At 48.5% G+C, this 16309-nt stretch overlaps 1 protein-coding gene across 1 annotated transcript in view; it reads left to right on the forward strand.

Moving 5' to 3' along the window:
- The window catches only part of SBF2 (SET binding factor 2), a 273321-nt gene that overhangs the window by 46768 nt on the left and 210244 nt on the right, over window positions 1–16309 (forward strand). The window contains exon 2 of the mRNA XM_073657906.1: window positions 6841–6926. Within this exon, the coding sequence (XP_073514007.1) occupies window positions 6841–6926 (86 nt within the window). The remainder of the gene's footprint in view (window positions 1–6840; window positions 6927–16309) is intronic.

The following is a 16309-nucleotide window of genomic DNA, read 5'->3' on the forward strand; positions in this document are numbered from 1 at the left end:
CTGACAAGTACTGATGTCAGAGCCGCCGGCCTCTCTTCCAGCATTCCTGCTTATTTGTGAGAGATTCTTCTGCCCTGTGCCCTAATTTGTTAAACATGTTGGGATCTGGACTAATAAATAACCCAAGAATCTCATGTTTTTCGCCTCCTCTCTCCATATCACATCTTCCCCAGCCCCTCCGATAGCCTTCTCTTACTTTCTAGGTGTGTATAAGTGCTGACAGCTGTCACATCCAGAGCTGCACCGTATTTATTGCCTCGCGTCTATCAGGCATTTCACTTGGCTGCACCAATGTTTTCTATGGCGAAATGCCACGTCAATGCAAAAAAAAAAGCAGCATTTCTTATAATTTTATGCACCTCCTTTAAATGGTCATAGTGGTTTCAACAACCTTTTCATAAAGCAATAGAACAAGGGAGTATAAGAAACTTTGTAATATATCTTATCGGAGAAATCTGCTTCTTTCTCCACTTATCGGCGACGTCTTTCTCTGTCGTCTAAACTCTGGGGAAAAAAAAAACAGCTAAAATCCGCTTAGCACAGCGAGAGACCAGGGAGACACAGGCAGATCGTGCTGTAGCTTTCAGTACCATTCATTGTACGTCAGTGATGGATTCACAGCCACACTACTCAATAAGCTGTTTAATTTCTTCCATCAGGAACCCATCTCTGCGTGTGCTGTGTATGGGATACACCCACAATACCGGCACCTTCCACGATTATCTGTTTGTAGCCCACAGCCGGACGTACACAGTATGCAGAGCCGGGGCAGCACAGAACCTGAGCGCCAGTCGTTCAGAACAACCACTACACGGTGAACTAAAGAATGCTGTTCCGGCTCTGTATACATACAGCAACCATGAGAGACTAAAAAATTAATTGAACGCCTGTCCTTACCCCCAGTGATCAGCTACATCTAGAACGATCCATTTAACCCTTTAGCTACAATAGTCACCCAAAACAAATTACTCTTGTAGCTTAAGACCACAACTCTATGCTGTGATGAGCCAGAATAAGTTCGCACAGAAATGTGATGTACAGGGAAATTCAACAAGATGGCAGCAGATACGCAGCGTGTACAGCTTTAATTCAGAATAATCTTGTCCCTGTTATATATATATATATATATATATATACGTATATACACTGTGACCTCTGTCCAAATCTCTCCGGAGAGCTCTCTATAATAACTGCTCCCGTGATTATAGTCATTACACAAGCAGTAATAAGAACGCCGCGCCGCCGGTCCTAAATAACGGAGGGCTGCAAAACTGGATGGGCATGGCCGCCTTCTGCAGGGACGTGCATCACAGGGCTTGATGCATGGAGTTTTTGTGATTCTTTGTGACCCTAAATAAGAAACATCCCCAACTTTCAATAAAAGGAAAAACTTGCTGAAAATGTATCCCTGTATTTTATTTTTTGCATCTTGCCCTTTCTTTTAGATGATTGTCTGCAGCTCCTAGGCTGTGTTTCACGATCATCCTTCGATGTCCCTGCTTCCCGCTATTTTCCACGTTTTCCTAGTATAGTCTGCTTCCAGTCGTTTTGTCTCCTTGACACTGAATGTGACCCTTCATAGGGGAGTTAAACATTAGCCAAACACCGACAGCAAGAGGTCAATCATTTAACCAGGTCCTGGCCCTGTCCTGCCGATCCTAAGTCCCGATCCAAATCTTCTAGACCGTTGCAGTAATGGGTTTAAAAGGGAACCCGGAATAGACCAGGAGAAGCAGAACCGAGTGATATATAGGATTGTTGGAAAAGTTTTCTGAAAAAGTTGCATTTTATTCATTAAAATCCCTGATGTTTGTACGTAGGAGTCCAGTGGGCGGTCCTAGTAGTGATTGACAGCTTCCTCTGCAGGCACAGTCATACAGACTGTCAATCACAAAGTAGGACAACCCACTGGACTCCTACAAAAAACACCAGGGATTTTAGTGATAAAATTAAATTTTTCCTAAACTTTTCCCATAAGAGAGTGAGTTTAGGGTAACAGAGTTCTCTTCTCTATATATTTACGGGGTGATTACAGACATTGCATCCTGCTCTCTGCCCACGCCCGTGCTTGTATGATGCCAACACCAGGCTTCTCGTGTCTTCCTACATCAGCACCTGCTTCACATAGACACTGTCGCCTCCCTCTTGGCATCTGGCTAATACAAGAACCCGATTATAGGTGTGTGTGTATATAGATGTATCCATGTGTATGTAAATATCCGGAGGGGCCGCCCCATGACTACCATGGATACGTGCCGGAGGGGCCGCGCCATGACTACCATGGATACGTGCAGGAGAGGCCGCCCCAGGACTACCATGGATACGTGCAGGAGGGGCCGCCCCAGGACTACCATGGATACGTGCAGGAGGGGCCGCCCCAGGACTACCATGGATACGTGCAGGAGGGGCCGCCCCGGACTACCGTGGATACGTGCAGGAGGGGCCGCCCCAGGACTACCATGGATACGTGCAGGAGGGGCCGCCCCGGACTACCGTGGATACGTGCCGGAGGGGCCGCCCCATGACTACCATGGATACGTGCAGGAGGGGCCGCCCCAGGACTACCATAGATACGTGCAGGAGGGGCCGCCCCAGGACTACCATAGATACGTGCAGGAGGGGCCGCCCCAGGACTACCGTGGATACGTGCCGGAGGGGCCGCCCCAGACTACCGTGGATACGTGCCGGAGGGGCCGCCCCGGACTACCGTGGATATGTGCCGGAGGGGCCGCCCCGGACTACCGTGGATACGTGCCGGAGGGGCCGCCCCGGACTACCGTGCATACGTGCCGGAGGGGCCGCCCCGGACTACCGTGCATACGTGCCGGAGGGGCCGCCCCGGACTACCGTGGATACGTGCCGGAGGGGCCGCCCCGGACTACCGTGGATACGTGCCGGAGGGGCCGCCCCGGACTACCGTGGATACGTGCCGGAGGGGCCGCCCCGGACTACCGTGGATACGTGCCGGAGGGGCCGCCCCGGACTACCGTGGATACGTGCCGGAGGGGCCGCCCCGGACTACCGTGGATACGTGCCGGAGGGGCCGCCCCGGACTACCGTGGATACGTGCCGGAGGGGCCGCCCCGGACTACCGTGGATACGTGCCGGAGGGGCCGCCCCGGACTACCGTGGATACGTGCCGGAGGGGCCGCCCCGGACTACCGTGGATACGTGCCGGAGGGGCCGCCCCGGACTACCGTGGATACGTGCCGGAGGGGCCGCCCCGGACTACCGTGGATACGTGCCGGAGGGGCCGCCCCGGACTACCGTGGATACGTGCCGGAGGGGCCGCCCCGGACTACCGTGGATACGTGCCGGAGGGGCCGCCCCGGACTACCGTGGATACGTGCCGGAGGGGCCGCCCCGGACTACCGTGGATACGTGCCGGAGGGGCCGCCCCGGACTACCGTGGATACGTGCCGGAGGGGCCGCCCCGGACTACTGTGGATACGTGCCGGAGGGGCCGCCCCGGACTACCGTGGATACGTGCCGGAGGGGCCGCCCCGGACTACCGTGGATACGTGCCGGAGGGGCCGCCCCGGACTACCGTGGATACGTGCCGGAGGGGCCGCCCCGGACTACCGTGGATACGTGCCGGAGGGGCCGCCCCGGACTACCGTGGATACGTGCCGGAGGGGCCGCCCCGGACTACCGTGGATACGTGCCGGAGGGGCCGCCCCGGACTACCGTGGATACGTGCCGGAGGGGCCGCCCCGGACTACCGTGGATACGTGCCGGAGGGGCCGCCCCGGACTACCGTGGATACGTGCCGGAGGGGCCGCCCCGGACTACCGTGGATACGTGCCGGAGGGGCCGCCCCGGACTACCGTGGATACGTGCCGGAGGGGCCGCCCCGGACTACCGTGGATACGTGCCGGAGGGGCCGCCCCGGACTACCGTGGATACGTGCCGGAGGGGCCGCCCCGGACTACCGTGGATACGTGCCGGAGGGGCCGCCCCGGACTACCGTGGATACGTGCCGGAGGGGCCGCCCCGGACTACCGTGGATACGTGCCGGAGGGGCCGCCCCGGACTACCGTGGATACGTGCCGGAGGGGCCGCCCCGGACTACCGTGGATACGTGCCGGAGGGGCCGCCCCGTCCTACCGTGGATACGTGCCGGAGGGGCCGCCCCGTCCTACCGTGGATACGTGCCGGAGGGGCCGCCCCGGACTACCGTGGATACGTGCCGGAGGGGCCGCCCCGGACTACCGTGGATACGTGCCGGAGGGGCCGCCCCGGACTACCGTGGATACGTGCAGGAGGGGCCGCCCCGTACTACCGTGGATACGTGCCGGAGGGGCCGCCCCGTACTACCGTGGATACGTGCAGGATGATTTTGCGTCGTTGCCAGGGTAGCTTGCACTTGCAGACGTCCTGATGTTTTGCGGGATGTGACAATTAGGATGAACGGGGTATTTCCAGATGATTACAGGTCACATTGTTGTCTTCTTGTAAGATTCTAATTCGGTTTTTGCTTGTCCACTTCCTAATCACCGCAGAATGGAAAGTCCTAATATCTCATTTCTCTTTATCACCATTATAAAGATCTTTGTTTATTAGCAGTGAATAGAAGCATTCTGACCTTCTCACAGCTGAGGGGTTGCTACAGTTGTTTCCAGTCTAGACAGTCCTCTATGAGAAATGGTACATCAGCCACACAAATCCTTCTCCTCTCTTGGTAATTTGTTACAATGCATTCATCTGGAGTCTTGTTAAAGGGATTGTCCAGGACTAAGATATTGATGATCTATCCCTTGGACGGGTCATCATTGTCAGATTAGTGGGGGTCTGACACCTGAGACCCTCACAGGATTCGCTGTTACCTGGTGTATGGTGCAGACAGCGCAGCATGGTGGTCATTCCTGGGTACTGCCGCTCAGGTTCCATTCACTTGACTAGGAGCTGAGCTGCAGTACATGAGAATGCCCTGGACCCGAGGCGCTGGCACCGAGCAGCCGCTTACTTTGCAGCGCTCCAGATGTTGCCCTTGTTTACAAGAATTATCATGTCCCCGGCCCAGAATAGCAACCAACAGAAGTATTTGTGGGCGAGCCGGCACGCTGGGACCTGGGAGCGGGACTTTATGTAACCGCTGCAGTTCTGCTGTTTGTCCTGACTCACGCTGTAAGGACGCCGGAGCCTCTGCTGTTAATTATTGCACAACGCACCAAATGTCTTGTTTCATTCTTCAAGACATGATCTTAATGCTTCGTTTGGCTCCGTGTTCCTCCAGCCTGCAAATCCTGATGTGATTATTGAGCAACCAAATCTGTGCGGACAGCTGCAATTAGCGGCACGTATGGTGATGGCGACTGCGTCCGCTGCCAGTGCTCGTCTTATAGCAACTGTCCCCACTAACACTAGGAATCACACACTACTCTGAAACACTCTGTGCTGCTGGGTGCCTGCTCATTCCACTGTGTGCTGCACCTTTTGGGATCTCCCCTGAAATGCTCTGTGCTGCTGGGAACCCTGCTTCTCCCAAAATGTAACTTTTAGTTCCTGACCGCCCATAAAATCAGCACACCTGTCTACTGAAATACTCTGTGCTACTGGGAGACCTTCTGTTTTCACTTTGTAAAAGCTCAATGGCTGAACTCCCACAAGTCTGGCAGCACACTCTTCTCCTGAAATACTCTGTGCTGCTGGAAACTCTGCTCCATCCACGATTTAACTCTCAAAGCCCACTTACCCACAAGGTCAGAACGACCCTCTCCTGACACACTCTGTGCTGCTGGAGAGCCAGGCCATTCCCACTGTGTACTTCACTGATTGTGATCTCCACTGAAATGCTCTGTGCTGCTGGGATCTCCGCTCCTTCCATGATTTAACACTCAATGCCTGACCTCCCACAAGGTCAGAACGCCCCTCTCCTGAAATACTCTGGTGCTGGGGAAGCAAGGTCATTACATGGTGATCTCCCCTGAAATGCTCTGTGCTGCTGGGAACCCTGCATCTCCCACTATATAACTTAATACGTTCCTCCTACAAGATTAGCACACCATTCTCCTGAAATACTCTGCGCTGCTGGGGAGCCAGGTCATTCCACTGATTGTGATCTCGATCTCTCCTGAAATACTTTGCTGGGGACTCCGCTCCTTCCACTATTTAACTCTCAATGCCCACTCACCCACAAGGTCAAAGCACCCCTCTCCTGAAATACTCTGTGCTACTGGGAGCCCTGCTCTTTTCACTTATTTTTAAAGCTCAATACCTGACCTCCCAAAAGATCGGCAGCACACTCTTCTCCTGAAATACTCTGTGCTGCTCTTTCCCTTTAGTTACACTTAATGACAAGTCTTCCACAAGATTATCACACTCTTCTTCTGAAATACTCTGTGCTGCTCTTTCCCTTTACCCTCAATGACAGACCTCCCGCAAGATCAACACTCCCCACTTCTGAAATACTCTGTGCTGCTTTCCCTTTAGTTGCTCTCAATGACTGACCTCCCACAAGATCAACACACCCCACTTCTGAAATACTCTGTGCTGCTCCTTCCCTTTACTCTCAATGACAGACCTGCCACAAGATCGGCAGCACACTCTTCTCCTGAAATACTCTGTGCTGGTCTTTCCCTTTACTCTCAATGACAGATGTCCCACAAGATCAGCATACTCTTCTTCTGACATACTCTGTGCTGCTCTTTCCTTTTACTCTCAATGACTGACCTGCCACAAGATCAGCACACCCTGCTCCTGAAATACTCTGTGCTGCATGTGAGTTCTGCCCATTCCACTATTTCTTCCGATGCAATTACAATGTAGCTGTGATCTGTGGCGTCTGCTCTGTACGGCTCAGTAACGGCGAAACTTCATGTCTTTTATTTCTTTCCACAGGATCTGGTGAAGGTTACGGCAAAATCATTCAACGATTCCCACTGACCGACTGGAGCGACACGCCGTTCCCACAAGGGATAGAGCTGGTAGGTGATACGTCGTTGTGTTCTCTGTTATCAGCAGCTGTGAAAAAAAAAAATCATTATCAGTAAAACTTGTTGAATGGATGGAGCTCCCCTTTATTTTCCATCCCGATCTCTTCTTTGTGGGTCTGATGAGACTTATTTCTGGGGGAAGGATCAGAGATGATGTCCGAGGTCGTCTCCTTCTTTGGAGATGGTCCATAGAAGCGGCGTCCTGGGTCTGAATCGCCTTAATTAACGTGGCCGCTGTGTACAGAATGACGGAAACCATTATTCCTGACCCCGGGGCCGAGATTTCAGTTTGAGCCTGTTTTTTTCACCCAGGTTTTCCTACATGTAAAGGTAGAAACCTACCAAAAAAAACCATATGGATGCCCATCATCCATATCTTCAAGGGCATTTCTTTTTTCTTAATGCATGTATTTTGGGCTAAATCATTTTTGAAATTGGGTTTCATTAAACATTTTGCACAGTTTGCCTTCTGCAGCCTCCGTGTTAAACTGTGCATCGCTGGCTGCAGAATGAGTTATCTGAGATTCAGTCAGTGAGCTTGTTCTGTTGGGGAGTTTGTGACTCTCTTATCTGTTCGTTTCTTAGCTCCTCTCATTTGATTTATGACCAAAGACCGCATCAAAGTTGAGCTGAACTTTGTGGTCCTAAATCAGACCTCAGTAAAAAACAGATAAGATTTAAAAAAAAAACAAAAAAAAAACCCACTAGAAAGCCCTTGCTCAACCAGGTTCTCAGTTAACTCTTTATGCAGACAGAATGTGCAAGGAAACACAGAGCCTGTGAAATCCAAAAGGTGCAAGATTCTTAATGAAACCCAATTCTAAAAATGAATCCTATCCCAACATGTAGTAAGTGTAATATTAATATTAGCAAATACCTCCAATTAGAAATGTAGTATAGTTCTTCTGATTCGCTATGTCGCTTACCCCTTGTGCAGGGCATTGCAGTAACTTTGGTTTCCATGGTTATTACCACTAACAACTAACTGTCACTTTATTAGTGGTCATAACCATGGATACCTAAGCTACTACAATGCCCTGCACATTGGGTAAGCGACATAGCTAATCAGGAGAACTATACTACATCTCTAATTGGAGGTATTTGATAACGTTATTACACCTGTCAAGATTTTATGGCTAACAATTATTGGCTGGTGCTGATTTTTTTCTTTTACTTAAAGTGGTATTCCCATATCCAAGATCCTATCCCAACATGTAGTAGGTGTAATAATAATATTATCAAATACCTCCAATTAGAAATGTAGTATAGTTCTTCTGATTCGCTATGTCCGCTTACCCTATGTGCAGGGCATTGTAGTAGCTTAGGTTTCCATGGTTATGACCATTTAACAACTAACTGTCACTATATGAGTAGTCGTAACTATGGATACCTAAGCTACTGCAATGCCTTGTTTATTGGGTAAGCCACATAGCTAATCAGGATAACTATACTATATTTCTAATTGGAGGTATTTGCTAATATTATTATTACTCCTATTACATAATATTGGGATAAGATCTTGGAGATGGGAATAACCCTTTAAAGTGCAGTCTAAAAACAAAAGGTAACTAATACTTCGCCTATAGAGAAAATGTCTTTTATTCCACCGTCCTCAGGAGGCATTAGATCCGTGCGTCTTTTGTGTGCAGTCGGATATAAAAACCTTTTGAAGTCTGATGATGATGATGCAGGGAATGTTCCTCTAATCCCCTCATTTGTCCACCACGGCTGGACGAGCCTGAAAAAGAAAAGATCAGTCAGGGACTTCGTGCATGAAGCCGCGTATCTGTCAATCTGGAATCAGCTGAATCCGCAGCGGCGGACTGGGCATTATCTGGTATCTATGGACGCTGGCGGCACAGTCCTATATATCCTGAGGTTATATAGGTGGGCAGGCGGGGTCCATGGGGGTCTGCTAGGGGCACTGGACGGGGCGGATACACCTGATGCATATAACCATGCACAGCGCTGCATAACGAGGCTGATTTGCCTTTCAGGGGCCTGAGAAAGCTGGGTGATAACCCCTGGTCATATTGTTTCTCAATAACCAGTGATTGATGCATGAAGCCCCTTGTGCTCCCATGCCGCTTTCCTAGGACCCTGAATGGTAATCTGTTGCATCATTGCAGTTTAGGAGACTTCTTTTAGGACTTTCAGGAATAATTGGTAATTTTTATAAGCCATGATGGAAAGTTGGGTCACAGGCCGTCCAGCTGTAGGAAGTGGAAGCCTCTGGAGGCTGCGATCCTTCAATGAAACGGAAGCGCCGCTGTCTTGTAAGGTCGTCTCCCTCGTGGCTCGATTCCTGTCATTGTGAAGCCTTAGTCAGGGATTGGGAACAGAAGAGGTTTTTCCTCTGTCCAGGAGTTAACCGGTTAATAGCTCATTTAGACCAGATACTATTTGGCAAACGAGCGTTTGTAGGAACGTCTAAACAGGTACGGAGAAGCTTGAACGCTCATTTGTTATTTCTCGACAGCACGTGGTCTGTATAAATAGGTGATGTGCTGCCGAGAACATGACCTTCCATCCGCACAGAACAATGACATCAATTATCGACCGCCATCAGCTTGTATGTAACTGATCGGCGGTCATTTAACAGCCTGGATCGGCTTGTGTCGGACGGCCATAAGGCTCTGTGGATCCTGCAGAGACCGTGGTACTAGCAGCAAACAGCAGAATTGTGAATGCAGCTCTGGATGTGACGGGACCTGTCTTTGTGTATAGATTGATGGGCAGTTGTAGTAGCCAATTTAAACAAACATGTGACTGCTAACATCACTGCATGTGATCGCCAGGACCTCATCCGCTGATATCAGCGACCATATGTTTGCTTAGGATGCCATTCAGTTGGCTGTTACTACTGCCAATCAAGCTATGCAAGAAAAAAGTCCAGTCCTGGATTGTAATCTCATTGGTCTAAACAGATAGATGAGAAAAGGCTGTATATCTATGTGTCCCTGATGAAGCCGAGTTAGCAGCGAAACATGTCAGAAAGGGTGGACTTGTGTGAAAGGCTTTATCAATTGTGGTAGTTGCAAATGAGGCTGAAGAACTATTTGTAGATCTGAAATCTGTCGCTCCAGCTCTGAGCACTGAATAGAGCTGGGGTGACAGAGGCTTCAGATCTACCGTAGCTCTTCAGCCTCATTTGCATATCAATTCAAACGCTGATTTCTCAATAACGGAGGAACGGAGCGGCCATGTAAAGGTATTGCTGGACTTGTCTTTGAAAGAGCTGCATATAAATAGTTTGGGGGTGAAATCCTGCTGACAGATTCCCTTTAAGCTCTTTGGAACTGATAAATTTCAAGTGACAGCCAGCAGAACTGTGAATGCAGCTCTGGATGCGACTAGAGCTCAACACGGGATGTGCCCAAACATGATTATTTGCATATGTTATAAAAATCCTTATTGCCTGTGTATCAAGTCCACCGGATACAGAAGGGGACACAACGTTCCCAGAATTCTGCAGGATTAACCCCGGTTTTGTGGAGTAAATCCCTTGTTTTCGTAGCTGATTTTTTATTACTTTGTATCATCCATCTCTCCCGGCTCCTCGTTTAGTAAGATTTCCATCTGTCCTAGGACAGGGTAGAAACTCACAGATGATCCCTGTAGATTGTGGCTACAAAGTAACAGCTTCTTTATTTGTAAATGTTATCACTTATTTATTTAGTATCTGTCCTGATTCCTGGGGGGGGGGGAGCTATACAGGGACTGGCCAGGGTCAGATGTATTATAGGGCTGATTTTTGGGGCGCCCCTCACCTGTGTTGTTTGCTTTAATGTTAGTAGTGAGTCCTTAATTTTTTATGTTTCTATTTTTTTTCCCTGAATTGATGGATTTTCTTTTTTTTTTTCCATCTGATTTTCTTGAAGGAGTGATTTTTCTGGAGACGGCCACGCTCCGTAGTTTCCTGTTTATCATTGGTGGAATAGTTTTCCTTGTGGATTCGTACATGACTCCTGAGAAAGCCCCTCAGCCGCTTACTGAAAATCCTGACCTCCCAAAAGACTTTTTTATAATGCAATAATATCCGGCTTGGATGGGGGGGTGCCCCACCAGGGACCCGTAACCTCTTCCTACGTCGCAGGGTCCTCGTCTCCGGTGACCTTGGACACGACATTTGAGCGTCTTCTCTAAACAAGATCGGTATGGATGACTGAGATGTGTGTGGACGTGATGGCCGTTGCATCAGGCGTTGGGGCAGACCTGACTGCATGTCCTAGAATTACATATCGGGGTCTTTGGAAAGCTGGGCGAGAACTAAAGATTTAGGGTAAAGGTTGCAAAAGTGCATATGGTGCGGCGTGTGTGCCGGGCAGGTGCCTACATGGCGACCCGTATAGGATGCCACTCGCTCTGTGTACAAGGTTATTTCTGCCTCTTGTGCCTATTCTTAGTGTCATGGCTGTCATTCTCCAGCGACGTCTTCCTTCCAGGAAGGTCAGGCCAGTAATTGGTCGTTACGTCTCTGGCTTCATTCTGTAGAAGCTGCTAAAATCCTTAATCCCCGTTCACACACTAAGGAAAATTTTTGTCCTCGCCGAGGAAAATGGCTCCGTAATTATTCCCGCTGTTTCCACATGGAAAAGACTAAATTAAATGGCTACACGTATGAAGATATCCTTAGGAGATGAGATCATGAACTCATCGGGACAGGAATGATGAGAGTGATACTTTAATAGGATTAGATCTGAAGACAGATAAGTGATAGTGAGATCCTGAGCCAAAGGATAATGGGAGTGATGCATCCTGTGTACGATAGGTGGCTTTAAATTGTGAGGACAGGAATGATGGGAGTGATTCATGGTGTGTAAAGTTAAAAACGGAGCTTCTGCAGAGAACGACAGGAGTGATACATTGTTAGATTGGTAGAGTAAATTATGATCTTCTGGAATGATGGGAGTGACACATTGTGAGCGAGATCAGATGCAAGGATGATGGGTGTGATTATAATATATACCTGGATGTCGTCGCTGCAATGTTCACACGTAGCAGTATTTCCTGCGTTTTTTTCTCCTCTGCATCCAAAACATTCTCTCATGGTAAAACTCCCGTTTTGTTTTTTCAGCGTTTTCGGGATTTTTTTCTTTTGGGCGCAGATGACATGTTTTATTCACCGAAAATGCAGCCAAAAACACTGCAGCGATTTTTCACTTTCTCATTTCCTTTCTACGGATAAAAAAAGCAAAACGCTGAAAGAATTGACGTGCTGCCGATTTGATAAACGCCGAATCTTCCCAATCCAATCTGATCGTTTTTGCAGCTTTTAATTTGCATTAAAAAAAAGCTGAGAAAAAAAAAAAGCCGAACAAAGGCAAAGTGTGAACATAACCTACATTTGTTTTCTGCATTGCATCCAGTGGAAAGAATTAACCCAGAAATGATTGTGTCATATATAAAAGTGCAAGTTTATCTTGTTTGTAGCCAGGAGAGCAAGAATGAAAACCCTCCATTCTTTACACTGCAGTTGCACACCGATAACTGAAGAAATGTGAAAAAAAAGGAGAAACAAGGGTTTGAGCTACAATGTGACCCGAATAGAAAGCTTAGCGGATTGATGCCAGTTCCATCTTTCCGCCGCTCAGCTGTGAATTTCACCCGAATCGCACAATGTTGGCGAAGGAGCAGGCATCTTAAAATAAGTTATAACATGGGGGTCCGCAGCAGATCCATTGTGAGGTTACATGGCCGCCGGCCAGACATTCACGGATACTCGCTGTGGATTGTGTCTACTCTCTGCAGGTCGGATTCTTGTGAAGAACAGGTCGCGGCGGAGACCCATCACTCCTATTGTGCAGCGTTTTCTGCAGAACCCGAGTTGTTACGTCGTCAACATGAAAATATTTACAATCCGGATCCGAAGTTTGTCTGATGCCATTGTTATCACGGATTATGGGCTCGGGGATAATAATAACAATACTGTCAAGCCGCACAGATACATTCACATACGACCGTCCTGCCCCAAATCCGACATTTCTTCCAATATTATGTCTGCAGCGCCGTCTTCTTAGGAAGACATCTTCTAGGAAGTTTGCATCTTGGTTGTTTATACCCTAATGGCTTTTTTGGTCACACGACCCTTATGCTCATATAGACATCAGTGACCTATACTCAGATTTTTTCCCTTTTGCTGGAAGAACACAACAAAATATATATATATTTTTTTGCCACTACAATTTGCAACTTTTTTTTTTTTTTGCAACAACTGATCAGAATACCATTTCTGCCTAGCATCATTAATAAATATATATTTATTTACATTTTTCTTCATTATTATTATTTTTATTTTAAATATTATACATTTGTATATATTTTTTACATATATATATATATATGCAAAAGAAACCTTTTTTTTATTTTTTTTTTAAACCTGATACTGATGATGAGTTGAACCACTAAAGTTTCCACATTGATAAATAAAAATTGGTAAAAGGTTCTGGAAACTTTGTCACTGTTACCCATCAATTCACTGAAAGCAAGCAGACGTTTTACACTGTAGTTAGGCTTTATCTGAATAACAGAGCAGATTGCATTGTGGTCAGGAAAGTCCCAGATTATGGGATTATTTTCGGCGTACCAGTATCAGTCCTTGTACCGACTCCATGTCCCAGGTTACTATCCAGTATCATCAATGCTCTGAGGACCAGCGCCCCCCACCCCCCACCGTATATTTCCTGACACAAGATCAGATTACAATCTACAGAGATTACGTGTTTATCCAGAGAGGGATTTATGCACTGAGATAATAAAGAAAAATATTTAGGTGGCGAAAATATTATTTTGGCCGTCAGTGAGCACAGGTGGAGTCTCCGCTTTCATCTCCTGTTCAAATACAAAGGAAAGGGAATTATTTGTCATATTTCTATCATTCTCTGTTTATTTGTACAGTGTTATCATGTAGCACAGCATTTACCGAACATCTCCTGGTCATACACCCCCCCCCCCCCACACACACACACACAGCGCCATCACCAGAGGCGCTTACAGTCTATAGTCACCTTGCTGTTTTGTTCCCTCTTGGATGGACACATAGGAAAGAGATAAACTCTCCACTAGGGATGATGCCCCCCCACTGCGCGCCGTGCCACCTCCCCCCCGCTGCACGCCGTAACACACCCCCCGCTGCGTATTGTGCCCTATTTACTAGTGGATCCTAACAATAATTACATGATGATACAGATGGATCTTATATATGGACAATTACATCGCTGCAATGTGATATTTTATCAGCAAGTCCAGATCATCAATAGAAAACGTCCCCAAACATTAGAATCCCTGCCTGGTGTTTGTCCAGCGGTCACCTGTCTTATATCTTCTGTCTTTTTTTCCTTTGCTTCTTCCTTACTTAATTGCGCTTCTCCTTCCTTTTTTTCCAACTTGTTGCCGACCTTTTCTTTTAATCTCTTCTGCCTTCTCTTTCTCACTTTATTCTCTACTGCTTTTCATTCCTCTTAATCCTGCCTTCTCCTTCTCTTGTTCTTTCCATAGTTTTATTTCCTTTTCTTGCCTTTCTTCTTTTCATACTTCTTGTGTGCTTTTTCCTCTTTTCTTTTCTGCCTTTTTTTCATCCCTTCTCTCCTGCCTTCCCATTCTCACCTTATTCTCTCCTGCCTTCCCATTCTCACCTTATTCTCTCCTGCCTTCCCATTCTCACCTTATTCTCTCCTGCCTTCCCATTCTCACCTTATTCTCTCCTGCCTTCCCATTCTCACCTTATTCTCTCCTGCCTTCCCATTCTCACCTTATTCTCTCCTGCCTTCCCATTCTCACCTTATTCTCTCCTGCCTTCCCATTCTCACCTTATTCTCTCCTGCCTTCCCATGCTTCTTATTCTCTCCTGCCTTCCCATCCTCAGCTTGTTCTCTCCTGCCTTCCCATCCTCAGCTTGTTCTCTCATGCCTTCCCTTCCTCAGCTTGTTCTCTCCTGCCTTCCCATCCTCAGCTTGTTCTCTCCTGCCTTCCCATCCTCAGCTTGTTCTCTCCTGCCTTCCCATCCTCAGCTTGTTCTCTCCTGCCTTCCCATCCTCAGCTTGTTCTCTCCTGCCTTCCCATCCTCAGCTTGTTCTCTCCTGCCTTCCCATCCTCAGCTTGTTCTCTCCTGCCTTCCCATCCTCAGCTTGTTCTCTCCTGCCTTCCCATCCTCAGCTTGTTCTCTCCTGCCTTCCCATCCTCAGCTTGTTCTCTCCTGCCTTCCCATCCTCAGCTTGTTCTCTCCTGCCTTCCCATCCTCAGCTTGTTCTCTCCTGCCTTCCCATCCTCAGCTTGTTCTCTCCTGCCTTCCCATCCTCAGCTTGTTCTCTCCTGCCTTCCCATCCTCAGCTTGTTCTCTCCTGCCTTCCCATCCTCAGCTTGTTCTCTCCTGCCTTCCCATCCTCAGCTTGTTCTCTCCTGCCTTCCCATCCTCAGCTTGTTCTCTCCTGCCTTCCCATCCTCAGCTTGTTCTCTCCTGCCTTCCCATCCTCAGCTTGTTCTCTCCTGCCTTCCCATCCTCAGCTTGTTCTCTCCTGCCTTCCCATCCTCAGCTTGTTCTCTCCTGCCTTCCCATCCTCAGCTTGTTCTCTCCTGCCTTCCCATCCTCAGCTTGTTCTCTCCTGCCTTCCCATCCTCAGCTTGTTCTCTCCTGCCTTCCCATCCTCAGCTTGTTCTCTCCTGCCTTCCCATCCTCAGCTTGTTCTCTCCTGCCTTCCCATCCTCAGCTTGTTCTCTCCTGCCTTCCCATCCTCAGCTTGTTCTCTCCTGCCTTCCCATCCTCAGCTTGTTCTCTCCTGCCTTCCCATCCTCAGCTTGTTCTCTCCTGCCTTCCCATCCTCAGCTTGTTCTCTCCTGCCTTCCCATCCTCAGCTTGTTCTCTCCTGCCTTCCCATCCTCAGCTTGTTCTCTCCTGCCTTCCCATCCTCAGCTTGTTCTCTCCTGCCTTCCCATCCTCAGCTTGTTCTCTCCTGCCTTCCCATTCTCACCTTATTCTCTCCTGCCTTCCCATTCTCACCTTGTTCTCTCCTGCCTTCCCATCCTCAGCTTGTTCTCTCATGCCTTCCCATTCTCACCTTATTCTCTCATGCCTTCCCATCCTCAGCTTGTTCTCTCATGCCTTCCCATTCTCACCTTGTTCTCTCATGCCTTCCCATCCTCAGCTTGTTCTCTCATGCCTTCCCATTCTCACCTTATTCTCTCATGCCTTCCCATTCTCACCTTATTCTCTCCTGCCTTCCCATTCTCACCTTGTTCTCTCCTGCCTTCCCATCCTCAGCTTGTTCTCTCATGCCTTCCCATTCTCACCTTATTCTCTCATGCCTACCCATCCTCAGCTTGTTCTCTCATGCCTTCCCATCCTCAGCTTATTCTCTCATGCCTTCCCATCCTCAGCT

The sequence above is a fragment of the Phyllobates terribilis genome, unplaced genomic scaffold (assembly GCF_046119375.1).
Source record: "Phyllobates terribilis strain yellow unplaced genomic scaffold, ASM4611937v1 Scaffold_13__5_contigs__length_258822181, whole genome shotgun sequence".
NCBI classification, from domain to species: Eukaryota; Metazoa; Chordata; class Amphibia; order Anura; family Dendrobatidae; genus Phyllobates; species Phyllobates terribilis.